Source organism: Tachypleus tridentatus, chromosome 12, assembly GCF_004210375.1.
Source record: "Tachypleus tridentatus isolate NWPU-2018 chromosome 12, ASM421037v1, whole genome shotgun sequence".
Classification (NCBI taxonomy): domain Eukaryota; kingdom Metazoa; phylum Arthropoda; class Merostomata; order Xiphosura; family Limulidae; genus Tachypleus; species Tachypleus tridentatus.
This window is the reverse complement of record NC_134836.1, coordinates 103404503-103427223: the sequence shown is the minus strand read 5'-3', so window position 1 is coordinate 103427223 and position 22721 is coordinate 103404503. Positions and strand designations below refer to the sequence as shown.

Sequence of the window (22721 nt, the reverse complement as noted above, 5' to 3'; positions counted from 1 at the left end):
CATAACAACATTTGTTCTTAGTAAGTTACAGGTATGGGTAAGCTCTATCTCCATTTATCTCAAACTAACAAACATACTACTAAGTAACTTGTAATTTCTAAGTTCACAAGGTCCTACCTTAAAATTAAATATTGTGATTAAATTTTTCAAAGCATGAAAAAAATCAACACCAGAAAACAGCTACAGAAAAAGGAAATTTTCACTTTGCTTTTCAAGTTTTATAATTAAGTGTCAACAAAAATATATTTCAATTTCAAAGCCATTACCAATGCCACATATTTGACAGCCTTTCCATCAACCAAATTTTCCTCGTCCACAATAGCTGCTTCTCTCTTCCTTCGAACAGTATTTACACTGGTGCTACCTTTTTCAGCCAAAATATCTGACTGTGACAAAGAAAACAAAATATAAATATGTCATTAACTGGCATGCTACATGTAGAAAATAATGTCATGCTCAGCTATAATGAATTTAATCTACTTTTGTGTGATGTAGTAATGGAAATTAAACGTGATAGAATCAGCACGCTGTAATAAGATAAATATATGATTTACTAATGGAAATTAAATATAAGCAACAGGAGTATAGTTACTGTAATGAATTAAATCTATGATCCAGTAATGGAAATTAAAGATACGTGAAAAAAATCAGATATATTCAGGAACTTTTGATAAAAGTACAAATGCAATAGAATAGCTGATAACAAAAATGTTTTTTTTTCCCTCCATCTGTCAATACACATTTGACATCATAGTCCATAAAATATATGTACTATAGTACAATTTCTTATGTCATAAGCTCAAATTTTCATGTCTGCTTTATCAACTGAACTAAAAAGGTAATCCACTGATCATTGCCAGTTTATGAAAATTATCACAATATCCACCTCCTCTGTTGATAAAAGTACAAAATTGATTTAAACTACATATTATATATATATAAACAAACCATTAAAGTAAGTCTTTTTCAACATTTTTAGTGTTAAAGTTTTAGTATAACATTAGTAAACTTTTGTTTTGTGTGTTTTTATTCCTTATAGACGTTCCCACAGAAAAAAGCAAACTACAAATAATCAAAACAGATAAAAAATGTTTTTTGTGGTTCAACAACATAACAATGAACATTTTAATGCTACACTTACAAATATTTCCCAGATTAAATTTACAAGTTAATAAATGACCTTTGTTAGAATTGATTTCATTGGTCAAGCAGTCAAAGACAAGATTTGTGAACAATGTCTCTATCTATTAACTGATACACACATAGCTTTAAGTAAAAGAATGATACCAATACTAAATTATAATCACAAATTAATCACACATAAATGCTTAGAATAATTTCACGCAATGTTAAAAAGAAGTCCTTTGTAAGCTCAACAGATAAAGAAAACAGCACTCAGTTCTTTAAAACGTTTTGAAAAATATCATGCAAATTTGTATTTTAAGTTTAAATGGGCTGATTTTTAAGTATTTCAATACCATTTTTTTTAAGTATTAATTACTACATGAGAGTTACATCTTATGTCCAGTATGACAGTTTTTTTTTTAATTTAATGCTTAGGGTCACTATACACACAATTCAAAATTCTTTTTGCTTTTTCCTAAGAGCTAAGAATCTACACTATTAGGCTCTCAAGCACTGCTCTTTTGTGTAAAGTATTCTTAAAAGTGACATTATCCAACAAAAAAGGAACCATGAGAGGGTAAGTCATATCCACTGTGGATCATATAATTGTGGGTAAAGTTTTTACTAAATCCTCTAGTTCTGTGGTAGGATTGGCATTCAAATTGAGAAAGTCTTCCATTATAAAAATTTAGTGTAAAACTTTAGACCTGAGATTTAAAACAAGTAAAAATTAGTTTTATTGCACAAAATAATAATTAACTGCTTTTCAGTGACTAGTTTAAGAGTTCAGGTTTCAATATGGTTGAAGAAAACCACATTTCAACCATGCACTGAAGTTTTCACAATCAAACAATCTAGAGTCATGTATTAAGGTTTCATACAATGTACATTCTGCATTAATAACCATGGTAGATTTCTATTCTGCTCTGAACAGAACTTTACCACTCATATGCTCACCAATATGCAGTGATAGACTGTTGATATCCCAGTTGGAAGTTGGTTTTGTGAGAAACAGTACTCTATATTGTGCTGTGCTGAGTGGCACAAGAAAAGCAAAAACTAAGAGTAAAGACAATTGCAGTCCTGTAGCTAGTAGTCTACAACTGAATTAATGAAGCAGAAGTCTCATTGAACAGATAGTATGTAGTATCATTTGTACTGCTGTCTGCTTGTTCACAACTTTCTGAACTGCTGGCTCCTTCTCTTTATCTTATAATTTTATATCTGCTTTTTCACAATTTCAAAAGGGTGTTCACCCCTCCATTTACTTTATGATGATGCCTGCTTATCAATCTCTCACAACATAGAAAAGTAACTTAAGGGATTGAAGATATAAATCTGTAATTATCTCCTCAGTTATGAAACCACAGTTTGCTTATTTATTTAATCTACAGTATTTCAAGGATAAATCTAACAAATATCTGTCAGATCATTGCAAGAACTAGCAAACTGAGAACCTACAGTATGGAAGGACAGGTGCTGTGATTTGTATTCCTAGAATAGCAGACAAGTCTTGGTGTGAAGATGAAGCAAATAAGAGGAATAGCCGATCACACAGTTGGAGAAAATTAAAATAAGCTATACTTATAACCGAGGTTAAAACTGTTAGTATTAGAATATTTGAAGAAAGAGAGCAAACCAAAATGACTTGCACAATGAGACTTGACTTCTTCAAACAAAAATAAATCTATTTGAAAATGATAAACTAAATCCATGTTTCACATCTCTGTAACTGACCAATAAACAAAATTAGATTGCAAGAGATTAAAAGTATATCTATTCCATGTGAGAGTCATAAAGTAACCCTTTACAAACACAGTAGAGTATGATTTAATACAATAATTTCACACAACAAAAGATAGCTTCTGTGGTTAGACCCTGCTAAAGAAAAAAACATATTGGACTGCATTTTGCAAATGATCTCAATGAGACTTAATATGTTCAAATTTGAGGTTTAAAAATTTTCAAATATATACTATAGAATTGTAATGTATGTAGTAATTGCATACTACAGACACACAAGTATTAAAATGTGTTATTTGAATTTAAAATGTTTAATATAACTTATGTTGTAATTCGTAAAGAATAAAATCTTTTATGAGGGTGGTCATAAAAATTACTAGTATTACTTACTTTTAAAACAGGATGTTAACACCAAACTACGTAAATCACTTTGCATCATTACAAATGAACCTTTCAATGATAAATAAAAAATATAGTCCTACCCTAATGCTATGAGGATTCACCCATTTTTCATCCAATAGGCAGTAGCCATTCCCATAAACCTGTTTAAAATATATTTTGATTTATAAAACAAAAAAGTACATTCACAATTCTTGAAATATGTATTTATAAAGTAATATAAATAGTTTTGGAATTAATTTATAAACATACAAAAGCTACATAATACTTACAAAGTTAACTGTTCAAATTAAAGTAATTAATTGAAAGATATTTTTTTTTAGTTGTATTCCATATACTTCTTTCTAAACTTTTCCCAAAATAGGGTTTCAGCACAAATTTGTTATTCCTAAAAGTTTTAAATCTGTGTTAACAATATTACTAAAAAAAATACTACAGTTGATAATTTGAGACTTACCAAGACCACAGTGCAGTGAACTTATGTTCAAATATACTTTTAATCTTAAAATTAGACAATGTCAAGAGATGAAAGACCATATGATAAAATCAACGTTTATTTGTAGATGTTGCTCACCAATATTTGTTTTATGGTTATTTGAAGCAAGTTTAAAAACAAATTTCATTCAAAGCTCAACACAAACCTGTACAAAATTAGTAAAAGCTTTTTCCCAAGCAAATAAATTCTCAGCAGTAATTATTTTTGCAAATATTGGCTTCATTCACTTTGACTAATTTTAATCCTAATTAAACTTTCAAAAGACATCACTTGAAACCTGCAGAATAACTGTGCTTTTAGCATTTCAGCCCATCACAGTATAATCTTAATCAGTGATCACTTGTGCAATTAAAAAGTTCTTTTTTCATAATTAGGCAATTTCAACACTGAATTGACACTTGCTTTCTTGTTCAAAATCCCAGTCCAATTTTTATCTACATAAATTAATAGATGCAGTAGGGATATAATGTCTAGAACACTTAAATAGAGCTAAATGTGAATTTGACATTTATAAATAACAGCAAGTATTTGTTCACATTCCTGTGTTACATCCATTTAGAAAAATAATTACCTTAAGAGACTTTCAAAATTCAGGGTATGAGGTGGAGAATTATCAAAACAATAACTTGTATGTTGTCTGAATCATTATTTTTACCATTTTGATAAAATTACAGTATAAAAGAGGTAGTTTTAATTTATGAATAACATTGGTAAAAAGTTTAGCAGCATTCAAACATGTGAATGTATTACAAAAAAAAAAGCAAACTTTTTTTTTTCATTTTTCTATCTATATACCCCCACTTAAAAATAAAATAAAGAAAGTAGATATAACCATTGTAGATATAAAATGCTAATAAATATCTAGCCAATAATTTTTACCTTTGGGTTTCCATTAGATATAGTATAAATTTTTTCTGATCTTTGTTATTTTCAAGTTCATATGGCCAAGAGATCTCCACCTGCACCTCTTTGGCTCGAAATGGTCCATCATTAATAACCTGCAAATGTTAAAAGTATTTTAAATATAAGCTCTTTGTTATACATATATAAAAATACATTAAAAATAAATATATATTAATCTTCAAGAATCACAGATATTATCCCTTAGAAGTATTACTGTGAAAAGCATCTTCAATTCTAATTTCTAAATGATCATGGTAAAGTAAAAACAAAATTTCTTCTTAACAAGAAACTTCAGGAATGTCATTTTTTCACATAACATTGTACTCAATTTAGTTGAAATATCACATCATTTTTTTTCAGTTATATATTTTTAGTCTACAAATATACTTCTGTAATACATAAAGCTGGAATATCAACACAAAATGTAACAAACCAAGTTAAAATAAAAAAGGAGGTCCTATTTCGTTTTTAGCTTATGCAGCATGAATTTCAAGATGAATAAAAAGAATTTCTTTTGAGTAGCCATTCTTCCCCCCCCTAAAAACATGAGTTATTTCACGCAGTATTTAGATAAAAAATTAACTACCTGTAAAGGCCAGTGAGAAATTATCTCAACAGCTCTACAACCAAGAATATTATAGTGTGTTGTTGTTGAATCTGCTAGATTCACCTTTCTTTCTATAATTAGTGAAGAAGATTTAGATATTTTGATAATGTTTTATAAGCTTTCATGCAAGTGTTCTGCATGTTTCTAACACTATCCTTATGAACTTTACGTTACAATATTCATAAACTTAAATTCTATAGCTCAGACAAATGGTTCATATCATAATGATTGTTCTATATGGCTTTTACTTCTTCGATCTTGTTTAGATGTCCTGACTTCTTAAGGATGAAGTCATTCTCATTTGAAGGGGTGGTAAAGACAATTGTACAAATTAGTATATTTTGTAGTTTACATTATGTAAAATAGGAGTGACCAACAATATAGACAATCTATGATTGTAGGATACAACACTAAGACTTTGTTTTCACTAAAAAGTGTGTTATCATTTTCTTTGCTATTCTTATACTTGTCTTATGCAGACCTTTTGCACTACAACTCCAACAATCAGGGAAAGCTACAAAAATACCAACAAAATATACTGAAGTTAAGCCAATAGTAGTAAAGACCTGGCAATTGTTTACTTCACGAAAAGAATATATTATTTATTCATTTGTGTTTGCATATTTTACTACTGCTATTGACATTCAAAATTACTCTTTACAAAACATTTCCCAAGTGTTGTATCATAAACACTTATTACTTTCTGTTGGACATCAATATATCTGAATGCCACAAGCTGTAGAAAGAAATTCAGAATCTTACCAAGTTGCCCAAATCTTACCAAGTTGCCCAAATCTTACATAATGTGATTTAAGCTTATCATCCCTGAATTTCAAGAATTATGTCTTTATTTAATTTACTTTATAGAATACTAAGTTGTACCAGAAAACAGTACAAGAAAGATACAAATACCATATATATAATATCATACAATGTAAAATGAGCAAATTTTATGAGAATAAAAGATTAATCAAAAAGCATATACATTCAAATTAAATCAATATTTCAAATTAAAAAATTACATGTAGTTAGTAACTCAAATATTAATATAAATTTAAAATTTTTGATCTTATAAGGGCATATTTTATAAAAAAAAGTCTTCAATCTTCCAAGTATGAGAATTGTAACATTTGCCCTCTAAATCTTCCTTCTTTTCTAATCCTTTTACAACCGGTACAAAAAGTATGACATTTAATTACATTAATCATTATAATATAGATACTATTGAGGCAAAGCATAATTTTTATAGCCTTCAATCTTATTTGTTTATGGAGCCATAAACTAGTAAATCAAACCCACTTGCTATAGCCATCAATCACATCTTTTTCACAAATTGCCAATACTTCTATCTGATGTTTTATAATACACTATTTTTAACCAATAGAAAGCCAAAGTTTTAATATACCAAATAATATATTATATTACACACTATACAGAGCCTTATCCATTTCATTGTTCAGTTTCAAGTTTGTTCTTATGAAATCACATCAACAAGCTTAACTAAATTTTTATCATATATTATTGCATACTTAGACAGCCAGGAAAATTATGATAGTTATGGGGCATTGTTTGTTTTTTGCATGGTATTATTCTGTGTCCCTAAATGTATATTTAATTTAATATTAATAAAACTATTAGTTTAATAGTGCTACTAGTTTAAAAGAGTAGGGTTAAGTTTCATCAACAATCAACAGCAAGAAACAACAAAAAAACAACAACATGTAAATCCTTGTTTTTCATGCATATTACTTATTTGTTATTATAAATGTAAAAAGTACAAAACTATTAAATTACAATATCTTGTAAAATAAAAGAATTCATTTCAAAAGGGTTAACATCTGTAGGATAAGTTTAATCATTTTGATTAAGTATTCAAGCATCTTAGAAGTCCTAACTATGTCTAAAATTAGTCACTCTAATTACAATGGTATTCCAATGGAAAATTTGATGAAAGGAAGTGATTATCTGAAGCAGATTTATTGTATTTATTAATAACTAGTTCTCATACAGGGTTTTAAGCTGATTTAAAATGTACTAAAAAACAAAGCATTTTAAAACAGACTAAATACTGTAACAATCACACCATTAAAATGTTAACACTAATCAATCTTGTTAAAGCTCAAGCCTAATAAACAATTCACATGGTAATAGGTACCTCATAGGTGTGAATAACAGGGCTACCAACATCACTCTCATACATAATTGCAGCCTCCTCGTTAATTCCAACACCATATAAAACTTGCTCTGGCTTAGATACACTGAAATTTGATATTAAGAGAAACTTGAACTTACAATAATTTAATTTTAGTACATAAAAACATTTTCAGTGATAACTACAGTACACATAATATTACTCATTCCAATAATACTGAACAAACTAAGTCATATACAAAGTATTAATAGTGTATTTACTTTGACTAGGAAGAAATGTTGATTATGTGTAAGCTTTTGAAATGTATGATCTTAACTTGTGAAAGGATCAGTGTGAAACAGAAGTATCCATGACTTTGACCAGTATTGTGAATTCTTTATGGCATCTTGAGAAAAGTGTTTCAAAATGAACTTTATATATTATATATAAAATATCAGCACACGAATATGTTCCAAAATTAAGTAAAACTTGCTATAACCAATTATTTTGTGAAAAATTAGATAAACAACAGAGTAAAGAAGACATTAGTTACTTCATGTGCTACTGATTTATATAATTAAGTCAATAACTTCTTCTTATTTATTATCTTAATACTTTCCATAAATTATAATAATTCAAAAGTTATCAAAAGCCATTTTAGGCAACTGAACCTGTACATGTAAGACTTTATGATCATATCAAGAAACAAAATAAAAGTGAAAAGAAATCTTACCTGCGTAATTTTAGTTCTGCAAGCCGTATAATTTCAAGCTCAAAGTTGGAGGTAGAATTCTTTGCTGTATTCACACTTGTACTAGAAAGTCACAAACAAATAAATAGATTACTATCTGATAACTTAAATACCTGTATGTACTCTGCCATAAATATGATGATGTATCACACCAGCAGCCTTAATATTAAAGTGTTAGGACTATAATACAAAAAAGTTAATAACTTCTCCATCAATAACTATATTCAATAGACAAATTATTACATGACTGACAAAATACTAAATTCACATTTCTGCACTCTTCAAATGCATGTTTTCCATTTTTTAATTTTTACAAAATTCAGAGGTAAGTCAGAACTCCTAAAATTAGTTTTTATACAATAAAACTGGAAAACAATTATTAAATTAACATTTGCTTAACTCAGCTTATTTTCCTGTACTTTAAATCATCTTATATTATAAACAAAAACACCTCATCAACCTTGAAAACTTTTTATTTACATAAAAATAATCAGGAGCATTGCCATATTACCATCTGAGAACCATAAATGTAACACTAGTGCAATATAACAGAAACCTAAAATTCAATCTAAGTAAAAAAACAAAAATAGATAATGCTGGGGTTGTTGAATGTGTTATTTTTGAATTAAGAAATACAAATATACAATGCTGAATGGTAATTAAGGGGAACTCTTAGTACAAACAGTGCTCACTAGTGAGATCTCAAGATTTGTTGTGGGAAAAAAACCCTCAAAAACATGGTTTGTGTTTAATTTTATAGCTGGAACATATTAAGGTAGTTTTTATTATGCTATAACTACTATTAAACATGTTTTGAACACTAACATGAAATCAGCACTTGTTGTTGTTTAATGCTTTGTTTATATTGTAATTATGTAGCTATGGAAACAATTTCTGTTACAATCTTTGTATACTTGCTTTTTTAAGCAAGACAGAGCACTTGTGCAAAATAATAGAGGTGTTAATTATTATTTCAAATTGTGTATTTATTTTCATGGGTACTTTGAAAAGATAAATAAAGTTTATAAAAATGGAGCCTACCCATAATCATTTTGTGTATAGCAGAACAAACATTTATTAAAGCATTATAATACAATGTATATACATATTACTGCTGTATTTTTTAATTAATTTTTATTCTATATTTTGTTTAAGCATGCTTTTCTTTTGCATTTCTTAACAGTATCTGAGGCCTATATATGCCTATGAAACACTATAACTATTGTCATAATCTGCATATAATGTTTGCTCGTAACTGTACTAGATAATTATCTTGGGAATGCCACTTATGTTTTCTGTATATCAAAAACAGTAGGAGTTATTACTTTAATCTTTGTTAATATTACAACTGCCTGTTGTAAATATCTGCATTTCTCCTTATTTCAGAAATAAATGTAATTAGGTTAAAATGAATTACCTCCCTTTTCTTTATACAAGCATGCAACACATTAATGGTTTTTTGTGCTTGCAAAGCCAATACTAATAATGAGAGCATAGATAGTGTCAAAAACAGATAGGACAGATACTCCAGTAATGGAAGGTTTTTGAGAGAGAAGTCTAATCAAATATAATGAGTGCACATACTCCAGGGGCTGTAGGCCCTATTCCTCTAAAAACATTAGCAACTCGCAAAACCAGCTATATTAGTATGGGCTCAGGTTGAACCAAATAAAAACCATAGCTGTCCCAATGGTTGGGCTCAACAACTTTTAGAGACAATACAATGGGAATATGATATTAGTATAGAGGATAGTAATTATCCCCATCCAAGTTTGAGTTGAGACGTGTTGAGAACTGGCATCCCACCTCTGGTATCTCTAATACCATGCAAGATTATAAACTCAGAGAACAGGAAAGATACTCACCAGAACATCATAAGCCACAAAGTGACACATTCCGGTCACTTCCAGAGGGCAACATCTAGTCTCTAAGATGAATGCACTCAATGACAAACTGCTGGGACCCCAAACCAGCCTTTCCTGGTATACTTCTCCTCATGAAATCTTGGAAAGTAAAATGATACAACTAAGTAGTCCTTCTGAGATCAGCTGAAAGACTGGACGTGGGAATACCATGTAACAAAGTATGATGGGGGTAAAAGGTGTGAAAAACATGTAATTAAGAGCAACAAGATAAAAACAAACTACCAAAGGGGGTCATTGAAAGCTCAACAAAGGAACACTATAGAGAATTTTATTTTATCCATATTAAAATATCATAATAATGAAAGTAGCTGATAGCTATAATAAGTACTCTAAAAATAGTCACAAAATGAGACAAATCATACTCATAGCATGAAGAGTAGAAAACTTACAATGGGTCAAGTAGAATATCCACCCTTCCCAAAAGTAAACAACATAAGGCAAGAAATAGATGACTGATGAGAGATGAGGAAGACCATGTTAAAAGAAGGTTAACAATTAGATGGTTTCTAAAATATCAGTATTGACACAAAAAATCAAAAGGAAAAGGAAAATGTGAAGAACCGTTGGAATGATCCAACATGACATTAGCACCATTAAGCATAACAGAAAGTTGTTAAAGGTTTAAAATAGAACATAAATAAGAAAGGAAAATGGAGACCAGTAAAGCAAAAACTTCTTCAGTGTTAGGACTAATTCTGCTTTTCACACTTCACACAATGAAAGTAAATGGCCCCAAGTAAAACTGTGTATTTGTTTTTATACTGATAAAAGTGCAGATGTTTCATCGCTGAGCCACCACAAAGACATAAAAACAAGCTAGGTGTATCAGCTGACAATAAAGAAGTAAAAGCTTCAATATTTTAATCAGTAAGCACTGATAATACAGTTACAGAATCTACCTGCACATAGGAAAACTACAAAAAGAAACTTTCAAAAATGTTTAAAAATTTACTACACTTTTTATGCAGTAAATAACAGAATATCAAAACTCATCCTGGGCAAAGATAATTGCATGATTGTCTACAAGATAATATGAATTATATTGGGAAAGCAGAAATTGTGTGAGAACTCCTGATGTTGGAATAAAGCATGTGGAAAGTGGTGCATGCTCTGTACTGTGTAATGGACACTTAAAATTTTGGATCACATTTTTGTTGAGGGGATACTCAACAAGAAAAGGCATACAGTATTTCATTTTTGATTCACTGTTTGGAATTAAGCACAAAGCTACACAATAGGCTATCTGTGCTCTGCCGGCCACAGGTATCGAAATTCGGATTCTAGCAATGCGAGTCTGCAGATATACTACTTTGCCACTGGGGATGATCTGAAAGCATGTATTATGTAGACCAAGTACTGAAGACAAGTACTGATTAATGATGGCTGCACAATTGGAAGACAAGTGTTGTAACAAGTTATTATACACTGCACAGATCTGATACTGAAGATTGGCTACCAGATGGATTATCAGTTTTATCAGCTAGGTATATATCTATGTATGTATTAGTGTGAATGCATGAGTGTGTACATAGGTTTAATTCCACAGCTTTGCATAATTTTCATTGTTCTGAGGTATAAGTACCAAGGAAGCAGGGAAGATGTTGAAGTGTTAGATTAATATACACATTTTAAACGGTTCAGGTTTAATAAATTTTAAAATATGGATCCTTCTTATTTATACGTATTAACTCTGTCAAATCCTCATGAAAACAGAAATGAAATTCACTTTTATCTGACCCTATATCAATTTTAACACCAGAAAAGGCCCTCTTCAGTTTATTTAAACAGGTTTTCCTACACTGTTTATGCATTAAGTTATGTTTCTAGATCCATGACTTTGCAGTAACATAATTAACAGTTTGCAAAAAAAAACTTTAAAATATTGCTTAAAAGACTTTTTTGTTTAATGCTAAAATTCCCCAGCCAGAAAACCAGAAGCATGTTTCAAACTCTTATTTTAACCCTATACATACTGGTGGGAGTCAAAGTGTGTATGCCTTGATCTTGTACAAAGTGTCCTTGAACATGATATTATGAAATTGTGTCACAGTTATCAACTTTTCATGCTATCCTATACTGCTTGTTTTGCAACAGTTCCTGTTAGAGAAAATAAAATATCAGATACAATATATGGAGATAATGAAAAATAAACTTTAGAAATGTGTTTAAGGGGATGTAGAAATTAATCAAATGTCATTTGCTGATTGGATAATGAATAAAGTAATTTTAATATTCACAAGAACATCATTTTGCACTCCAATTTGTCAGAGTCTGAGTTAGAATGACTTCTTCATTTCACTGATATTTCTCTGGTACAAAAACTTTATTAACATATCTGATTTCTTTGCACACAGCCAATTTGTATTGCTTACTAAACCTTACAAGATCTTGTGAAGATAAACTTCATAAGATCAGAATTATAATCAATATTACTTCTTCCAAACATAGTTACTCTAATGGATTGGCCCAGTGTACATTCCATTAATAAACATAACTATCCTGGTTGATAACAACTGTTCTTTAAAACAAAAACAAAAAATCGTTGCTTGCATATCTCAAAAATACAAAACTCAAATATTAAGATGTCTTTAAGGTATTTTATATGAGTCACTTTTTTCACATTATACAAAAAATAACAAAGGAGAAAACAAGAAATTACTATACTTACGTATTCACTTTCACATCAAAAGTCAACCAGTTTTCATCATCTCTGATTCTTCGGGTATCAAACTTAACCTGAACAACTACCTAAGAAAACTATTTATCAATATCTTATACAGCATTAACAGTTACTAAAGTTATAATTCAACTTTTTGAAGTAGAAATCAATAATACTTTAACCCTATGCTTCAAATACATAATTACACATGTATAAATAAATAATTTTCATAAAAATAAAGTCATAATATGTGCTTTTCAAATATAAGTAAATATCCTGTTTAAGATCCTACTTTCTTATTATTATTTAAATAGACTATGTGTAGCTTGCAAGTAGTTTCGTAAGAAAAATTGTGGATAACAAGATCCTTAATCTAAGAAACCTTATATTTCTGAGAAATTATTTCCCAAAATACTAAATCTGATAAGCATAACTATCTCAATATTTTGAGCAACAAAAGTCATATTATTTACGGTCTATCATAACCCTTCACAAATATTACCAACAGCCTTCTCAATTGTATAAAGTTTCTTTCTCTTAAAAATTTCAAGTTAAACCTAATAAACATATGTGAAAGAGCTTATCATTTTCCTGAACTGAAAATAATTTTTAATACAACTGTAAACAAAAATAAACCTAGCACATTAAAGAGATTGTAATCTTTGGTTTAGTATAGTTTTCTAACCTAAGCATAGTAAAACACTATTATTACAAAACAAATTACTTTTTAAGGTTCCTAAATTTTATGCTCAAGATTATTCTCATGTAATAGTTTTAGCACAAGTAATTAACAGTATGTTTTTAATTACCATGTGGTTAATACTTTTTTTTATGTATCAAACCTTTTCATATGGATATCAAAAATGCATTTAATAGTACTATAATTTTATTCTTAAAGTTTATAAAAGGAAGATTCATACATTTAAACAAATAAATATGATATGCTTTTAATATTGTTTTTTTTATTCTGTTTTACTAACTTTATACAGAGATCATGTTTAAACTTTGAGTAAAGTATGCAGATTCACATCTACAAACTTACATAAATTCCTAAAAACGTTTAGAAGATCAGATAAGACTGTTTCATTTACATTTATAAACTATATTTAAAACTATGAATACTGTATTTATTTAAAATGGTTTTAACCAGAGATCATCAGTAATGTTCATACTTTAAATTTACTTTTGACCCAGGATTTGTCTATGTTTATGATACATTCATAACATGGTCATATGCTATGGACATGATACCAAAAATCATGAGCCCCCTGAACAGAAAACATCCAGTGATACAATTAACAACAGAAATAGAAAAAGATAAAGTTCTATTCCTAGACATGATGGTAACCAAGACATAAATTTTTATCACATCAGTTTACAGGAAATCTATGATGACCATCCCCACTGTAGATTAAGTCACCCAAACAGTGAAAGGACAAGTACCATAAACTGCCAACTTTCCTGCAAAGTGTTAATTACATTATCCTTCCTTAACTTTGCAGTAATAGACCAGAAGGAAAGTAGACAATAAATACCACAAAAAAAAAAACAACAACTCTTGGGCACTCTAATTAAATACCAAGATTTTGCAATCACTTGTAATGTTCCCATATCTCCAAAGTGCAAACTTTCATGAATAGAGAGCAAACAAAAGAACCTTAGTCCAGCATACTGAGTCATCTCCAGAATTAACAAGATTTGTAATACAGAATATATTAAGAACTAAAAACATATTACTGTAAACCTCCTTGACAATGAATAACTTGAGCATTTGAAAAAGAGGAAAGTAAAGATGAATAATATGAATAGGAAGGAAGAAAATTAAAGTTGTATTTCCTAATGTTAAAGTATATAGAGTAAAGCCAGAATAGTGCTCTGTATCCATAACACAATATGACTACAGTTAAAACTAAACAAACCACCTAATGATACAATGGAGAGAATAAAAAAATACCATTTACTACATCTTGTGTGAATGTAGGCTGTAATATGTTAGAGAAACAAAAATCACATTTAAGAAGCAACAGACATACAAGATCCTGTAATATATAGTAGCACATTGTGTTAGAGAATTGGACTATACAATGAAATGGAAATACTAAAATAAAGAGAAATGAATCACATACAAGAAAGACAAAAGAAACCTTCTACATTTATGTAACTGATAACACAGTCAATCAACCCAACAAAGATGTCAGTCAGTGCAATATAACTATCCCTATAAAAACATTCAAATAGTGGAAGCAAGCTCTAAAGGGGGAACCTTATGTGAATGTATGGTACAACAGCCATTGAAAACAAAAATCTCATGATTATCTTCTGGCCACTAACACCATACAGAACTTCCCTGAAAATGGCAGCAGATTAGCAGCTGAAAGATAGGGCTGAAGCATATTAATAACTGGTATCTAGTAATGAAAAACAAAGTGCCAAATTATTAATTAAACATAGTGAATATATAGACTATAAACTTTTACAATAATTCATATCCAGTCACTAGACTCACTGTAAGTACTTGATGATCTAACATCCCTTGAACTTGGTCAATTAATGCTCTTTCTTTTTACATGTGATATCTCCTCAGTCATGATTAACTTGCACCTTTTATATTATTACATACAAAAATATTACCATGCAGTATCATATAAATTGTATACATTAATAGCAGTCACTTCACACTTTTTCAAAATTTAGTTCAAAGTTTTCATTGATACAAAGAAATTGATGGATATACAAGTTTCTAGTGAAAAAAAATCCATTAAAGTACAACTTACTTCTTTTAAGGTAAATGGATTACCCAGAGTGCATTTTACTAATGTCTCTGAGACTGGCATACATTCAATGTTCAGCTCATAGTCCTTCTGAAGAAAAAATAAATATTCAGTATAAAATCAAAACATCATTAAAAACTCACTGTTTTCAAATATCTTTTTAGATTTACTCAAAATTGTAAACCCATTATTTCACTAACATGTCATAAAATCAAAACAGACAGTTAAATTATGTAGGACTAGATATTTAATTTTTCTGTATTAAATTAAACATGAAAAATAAATAAATAAAAAAAATAAATTCCCAACATTTATATATATATACCTACAAGCAAGCTTACATAATACTTATTAAGAAATTAATTCTAAATGTGCTAATATTTACTCAAATATTGAATTTTACGTTAAACAAATACAAGAAACCACCTTACTACATGCTGTCAGAAAGATAAAATAGTAGACTTGACTAGCAACTAATCTTGTATAGCTGCCTCTTGCACAGGTTTTTCTTTAACAGACTGAAGCGCAACCCCTCCAAAATCATTTAAAAAAAAACTTTCATTTTAACTACTACTTTAAAATCTTATGGAATTTTCAAACAGCATATACTAACCTTGAAATTATTTACATAGCTTATGCTTCTGGGATGGGAAATGAAGAATGCTGCATTATAAGCTGGTTCATTATAATTTCTAACTGTCACAGAGATGTTGAAAAACTGTTCTCCCAAGTAGAGCTTTTTGTGATGTGTAGCACTTATATGCAAATGATAAAAATGGTTAATTCTATAATTGTGTTTATATATATATATATATATATATATATACACACACACACACACATACCCATTTAGGTCAATTATATGATTTATCACAATTTCACTTAATTATTTTGAATATAGTACATGTAACATCTTAATTATTATTAACAATTTATAACATTATATATATTATCAAATGAAATAAAAAACATGTATGCACTTTCAAACAAAAATAAAACAAAGACTGTAAATAAATTTCAACTTCATATTAAATTTATCCTTCTCAACAGAAATAACATCCATTAGGAAATAAAATCTTACCAATAACAGTTTTTGCTACATTACATTTGTTAATAGCCACTGAACTATAAACTGGGTTAGAAAAGATAAGAGTGTATGTGCTGAATGGTAACAGATGGCAAAAACAAGATGCTTAAAATTATCTATCTAAACTATTTTTAAAATGCATGCAAGTATTCTGTTTACTTTTGGAACAACAAACATAGTATAGGTGGATTTTTAATACTTGAAAAGAAATTCAACTTTTTTATGAAAGAGAGAATTTTTAGAGAATCTTAATTGTTTGAAAAATGGTCATAGCAACAAGAACTTAATTTGAATAGTGACTTTATCATCTTACTAAGAAATAGAGAAAGTTAGTTGATTTACAGAAGAAAGAAATCACATGAATTTACAATTTTATTTCTAAATGAAAATATTGGAAAGTATTTGCTTGAACTAGGCCTATGCTTATTATAAATTAGATAAATATTTATATTTTTAATAGAAATAGTTTTAATTCCTATCATTAAATAGTAATAAAGATCTAAAGATGTTCCATACATTAAATAATATTTCCTATGTGTGACTTTAAAATTGGACTCCTAACTTTTGACTGAGGGTCCAATGGCTACTTAGACCTCTGGGAGAGTCAATGAATGGTTTCAGTTCATGGTTGTTACATGCATAAGTATATCTTGACACCTTAAATTAATTTTAGATATGTTTGGAAAAACTAGCCACATTTCATCTTTGTCAATTTTCATAGTGTCACCTTTTTTCCTAATCATTTACATATATGTTAAGCATTCCACAGCATCAGATTCACTTTTCTTAGGAAATTTGTGATTGGTTGTTTCATAATTAAATACATATGTCCCAATATAATCTCTGTACTTTGTTGTTTTCTAGTGTCAGAGTACTTTACATTTCTGGAAAATTATTTAATTTTTACAACCAGTGAAAATTCAATTGTTTTAGGGGGATATTCTAATTTTAATCTATGATTTTATGTTCCTTAGTACTTCATTTAAATGTGTAGATTATATAAGGTCACAACAGAAATATACAGTTCAACAGAAAAGTCACATTTGTTATTTAGTGTTTAAAATAATTACCCTGGTGGCTTTGGAAGCTCAAAATCAAGTAACAGTTCCAAGTTACTCTGACATATTTCATCTTTTCCACAGTTCTTCAAAAAAGTAGCCTAAAACAATAATTATTACACTAAAATCAGTGTTTTGATAACTAACAATCTCACACTCTTACCAATAATTCTAATGATGCTCCCTTACATTATTTTTGTGTACACATAGATCCAAGCATTAGTTATTCATTCATTGTGTGAAACACCAAATGATCCTCTATTTCATTAAATTCTGCAAGTTATTACAAGCATTAAAAAATAAGCAGAAGAGCTGATACTGTAAAATGTAAATTTCATACATTAGAAAAGATAAAATATTTTTCTTAATAACTCCTCGGAAAGCCTAGAGGAAAAACAATAACAAATAAAAAATAAAAAGTTTGTTTTAATACTACTAAGTAAATACACCTAATGGAAAAATAAATAATGATTAAAAGTTTTATAATTTCTTATCATGAAAGTATTTTTCAGAAGACTTTTGAGGGGAGCAAAGAAAATTGATTTTGTGTATGTTTCTTAATTCAGTTCTATTCTCTAGCATAATTTCTGCACGTGTTAATCTGGCCAGGCTTAAAATTTCTCAAATAAATCTTCAAATGTTTATGAATAGGTGCTAGCAGAAGAAAATGTTAAATGGATTTTCTTTCAAGCTATTTTTCTCATTTTCAAAGTTGATAATACCCAAAAATGAACACTGCTTAAAGCAACCTTGTTTCTGGAAGTGAAAGCAGAGTTCTTCATTGATTATATAGGTAAGAGGTAGACGTTACAATCTTACCTATGTGGAATGAGAAAGACCAGTCATAGATTAATGTTAAAAATATATATGTAAAAATGGCTCGTTTGGGTTGAGAAAATATTTTACATAGAGGAGCAAACAATGTTTCGACCTTCTTCGGTCATCGTCAGGTTCACAAAGAAAGAAAAAGGTAACTGACCAGAAGCTGATCACATGTTTGAAAGGGGGTTGTGTTACTGAATGTCGGAATGTGGAGGGCAGTGTTAGATGTTTGAATACATAATTTTATATTATTTTTAATATAGATATAAAGGTGTTCCTTTGTATTGGTTTATTTTGGGTTTAAGTTGTTGTATAAGTAAGGCTTCTTTAATTTTGCATTTGTTTATGTTTGTTTCTTTATTTAGTATTTGAGTGTTTTCTATGGTTATGTTGTGTTTATTTGACTTGCAGTGTTCGAAAACGTGTGAAGGTGACTTTTTATGTTCTTTGAATCTGGTTTCCATTTTTCTACTTGTTTCTCCAATATAGAAGTCGTGGCAGTTATCACATTGTATTTTATAAATAATGTTGGTGTGGTGTTTGTCAGTGTAGTTTTTACATAGTATAGACCTTAGTTTTGTGTCTGGTGTTTAAATAAATTTAGTATTAACTGGAATGTCATATTTTGTTACTAGTTTTTGCCAAATGTTGGTTATTATTCTGCTGATGCCGGGAATGTATGGTATGCAGCAGTATATGGTTTCGTGATTTTTTTATTTGTGACATATATTTACTTTTGTTGGTTGATTTTGCTTTCTGTCTAGGTGTGTGCATATAATGTTTTCTATGGTTTGTGGAGGAAACTTATTGATGTTGATGAAGTATTGTTTTATTTTGTCTAATTCATCCTTAATTTTATCTGGTGAGCATAGTTTTATGGCTCCATTTATTTGGTTTCTCAGTGTGTTGAGTTTTTGTTTTGTTTCGTGTGCTGAGTCCCAAGGAATGTATAGTCCAGTATGGGTGATTTTTTGGTGGATTTCTGTTTTAAATTGTGTGTCGGTTCTTGTAATTTTGAGGTTAAGAAATGATATTTGATTGCTTTCTTCCTGTTCAAATGTGAAGTTAATATTGGGATGTATAGAGTTAATGTGATTGAAAAAATCAAGTATGCGTTCTGTAGATTTGAATCCCGCAACCGTGTCATCTACATATCTATACCAGTATAGTGGTGGATGTAACGCTGTGTTAATTGTTTGTGTTTCAACTTGTGTCATAAAAATATTGGCTAGAACTGGTGATACTGGGTTGCCCATGCTTAGGCCATTTGTTTGTATGTAGTTGTGGTTGTTGAACATGAAGTTTGTCTTCATCGTGGTGATTTCTATGAGGGTTGCTAATTGGTTGCTGGGAATGTCTATAGATGGGTTAGGGTCTCGGATATAGAGTTCTAAGGCTACCTTGCAGGCTTCAGTGGTTGGAACTTCTGTAAAGATGGATATAACATCGAAACTGGCCATTAAGGCTTTATGATTAAGTTGATTTAGATCAGACTTGAAATTAAAAGAGTCTTTGATGAATGAGCTGGCTGATGTTACATATTTGGAGAATGCCCATGCTATGTATTTACCAAGATTGTAATTAAACAATTCATATGTGGACATTATTGGTCATAATGGACGATTTGGTTTATGAGGTTTGGGGATGCCATATATTTATGGTGTGTGTGAGTCGGTTTTACGTAGGTAAGAATAAAGTGTTTGTGAAATTGTGTTGGCTTTTTCCATTCTTAGTAGTATTTTGTTTAGTTGCATTTTGTGTGTCTTTGTTAAATTTGTGTGTATTGGTTTAAATTTGTTAGTGTCTGATAGGATATTCTTCATTTTTTGGATGTATTCATTCGTGTTCATTATGACATTTTGTTTAGTTGCATTTTGTGTGTCTTTGTTAAATTTGTGTGTATTGGTTTAAATTTGTTAGTGTCTGATAGAATATTCTTCATTTTTTGGATGTATTCATTTGTTACCTTTATCTGCTTTTATAAGTTTCATGTTTTTGTCTTGTTTTAGGTTTTTAATGGAATTAATGTCTCTTTTTGTAAGATTGCTTTTTAGTTTTCTGTTTTGTGAAATTATGTTGATGGTTTTGTGAGAAAATTCTTTGAAAAAATCGTTTAAGATGTTGCTTTTAGGTGTTTCTGGAAAATATAAATTTGTAATTTTACCTGGGAAGTTTGGCTGTTGGATGTCAATAAAATTATCTAAGTTGTCTTCTTTCTGTTGGTTGTGTTTGGTTGTTTCTTTGTTTTTCTCTCTGTAGAAAGTATCACAAGTCTCCTGGCTAGGTCTTCTAAACATGTTTTGATTTCTATGGTTGGAATGTACCTAGGTGCTATTGCAAAGTTGAGTCCTTTGTTAAGTAGTTGTTTCTCGTCTGTGTTTAATTGTCGGTCGGAACTGTTAATTATGAGGTTAGTCAACAGTTTGTTGTGTTGTCTTTTCTGTTGTTTGCATCTGTTTTTCTAGTTTTTTGTTGTGGCAGATTTTTTTGTCTCTGTCATTCCTAGTGTTGATTTGGTTTATGTTTCATTGTATAAGTCCGTAAATATCTGGATTAATGCAGCATGCAAGTTGATGGTCTATATTAATTTTTTGTTTTTGTAAGTCATGTAGTTCTTTGTATTTTGTGTTCAACATGGCTTTAAGTAGTTTTTCTGTAAATTTTGGATAATGTTTATGTATTTATTAAAATGTTTTGATAGTTAATGTTAAATTTCTTTAAAGCTAGAAAACTTGTGGTTGTCAAATGTACAGAAAGTACACACACTGGGTTTTGTCTTAATCTACATAAAGACTGTTTTTGTTTGTTCTACACATTTCACTCAATCTTTTTATTATTTACTTTTAAACTAATATATTAAAAAGTTTAGCATCATTCAGTGATACCATATTTGATGGATTTATCCACTATCACTCTAAAGTTAATTCTGTTCATCTGAATATTGGAATTCAGCACATGGAAAGTTAGTTTTTTAAAGAGCTGCATGGTAAAAAACAACAAAAAGACACATCTTCAACTTATTATTAGTTGTCTTCCTTTTTAATGAGTAGTATGAAAACATCATAAGCAAGTTATATTTAACTATTAATACAGCAAATGACTTAATTTCTCTCAACAAGTGATAAATTCTTTAGTTAATCTTAGTAGCAAATTATCTGTAATTTAAAATTTGAGTGTTAAATTGAACCTATTATTAAGTCACAAGCACGACTTTCAGTTTTGGCTTTAGTATACATGTACCATTATTTGTTACACTGTTTATTATACATAAAAATAACATTTCCACTTTTTTCTTTTAAAATAACCAAGTTTTTTCCAAAGAACAAACTGAAAAATAAGGCCTAACATTTGATTAAAAAAGAAACAGTAACTTCCAAAATTTCAGTGTTTAAATTTACATACTGCTCTCATTTGTACCATCGTTTCATATCAACAACGACTGCAAGTTATAATCTTGTTCTTTCATGATATCGAATATAAACATATGCAAACACTATAAAAGTTAGGTGTTATAAATATGGTATTTTATTACAATGTATATTTCTATCTTCTTGTAGTGTTATGTACATATTTTTTAATCTAAAATTAGTCTACGTTCTGAATATGTTCAGGTTTTACATAATACATGGTTAAGAAAAACCATTAAACTGATTTTGTTTCATGTTACGTTTATTTTCTTGTTGTACTCAATGTATATAATATATGATACTACCTGTGGAACAACACTGCTTAATACAATGTAGCATAAGAATGTTGAAAGCAGTGTCCCTTCAATGATACTTAAAGGTTATGGTTCCACTTATATGATAAAACGAATGACCAATCAAATTGGTTTGAAGTTTCTTGGAAACAACAAATCTTTGTATTTTGTCTGTTTAGAATGTAGTCTTCATTTAGTTGATCCTGCAATCTCACAAAGGCAGTTAAAAGATTGGTCAAATTGACCAATCCTATATAAAGTTAAAATGGAGAAAAAATAAGTAAAATACAGTTTTTCTAAAAAACAGATATTCGATGTTTATTTAATAGATCTAATAAATTATGCAGATGAAGTGAGATAATTTTAAAATGAAGTATTTTTCATCTTAAAATTAAAATCACTTTGCATTTTGGATAGTCAAAATTCTGAATGTAAAATTTCACAAGCAAATCTTTAATTGAAATGCCTACATTAAAAAAAAATCTAATTTTTCTCCATAAAATTTTTAGTAATGCATACAGTATCCAAAATTAAATTATGATGA

General features: G+C 29.2%; 1 protein-coding gene across 1 annotated transcript in view; it reads right to left on the bottom strand.

The window, feature by feature from the left end:
- Window positions 1–22721, bottom strand: part of LOC143235707 (integrin alpha-PS1-like) — a 144092-nt gene that overhangs the window by 7797 nt on the left and 113574 nt on the right. Inside the window, exons 14-23 of the mRNA XM_076473919.1 lie at window positions 17668–17756; window positions 16124–16265; window positions 15514–15600; window positions 12749–12828; window positions 8138–8218; window positions 7429–7531; window positions 4643–4761; window positions 3762–3768; window positions 3351–3410; window positions 267–386 (exon numbers count right to left, since the gene is read on the bottom strand). Of these exons, the coding sequence (XP_076330034.1) occupies window positions 267–386; window positions 3351–3410; window positions 3762–3768; window positions 4643–4761; window positions 7429–7531; window positions 8138–8218; window positions 12749–12828; window positions 15514–15600; window positions 16124–16265; window positions 17668–17756 (888 nt within the window). The remainder of the gene's footprint in view (window positions 1–266; window positions 387–3350; window positions 3411–3761; window positions 3769–4642; window positions 4762–7428; window positions 7532–8137; window positions 8219–12748; window positions 12829–15513; window positions 15601–16123; window positions 16266–17667; window positions 17757–22721) is intronic.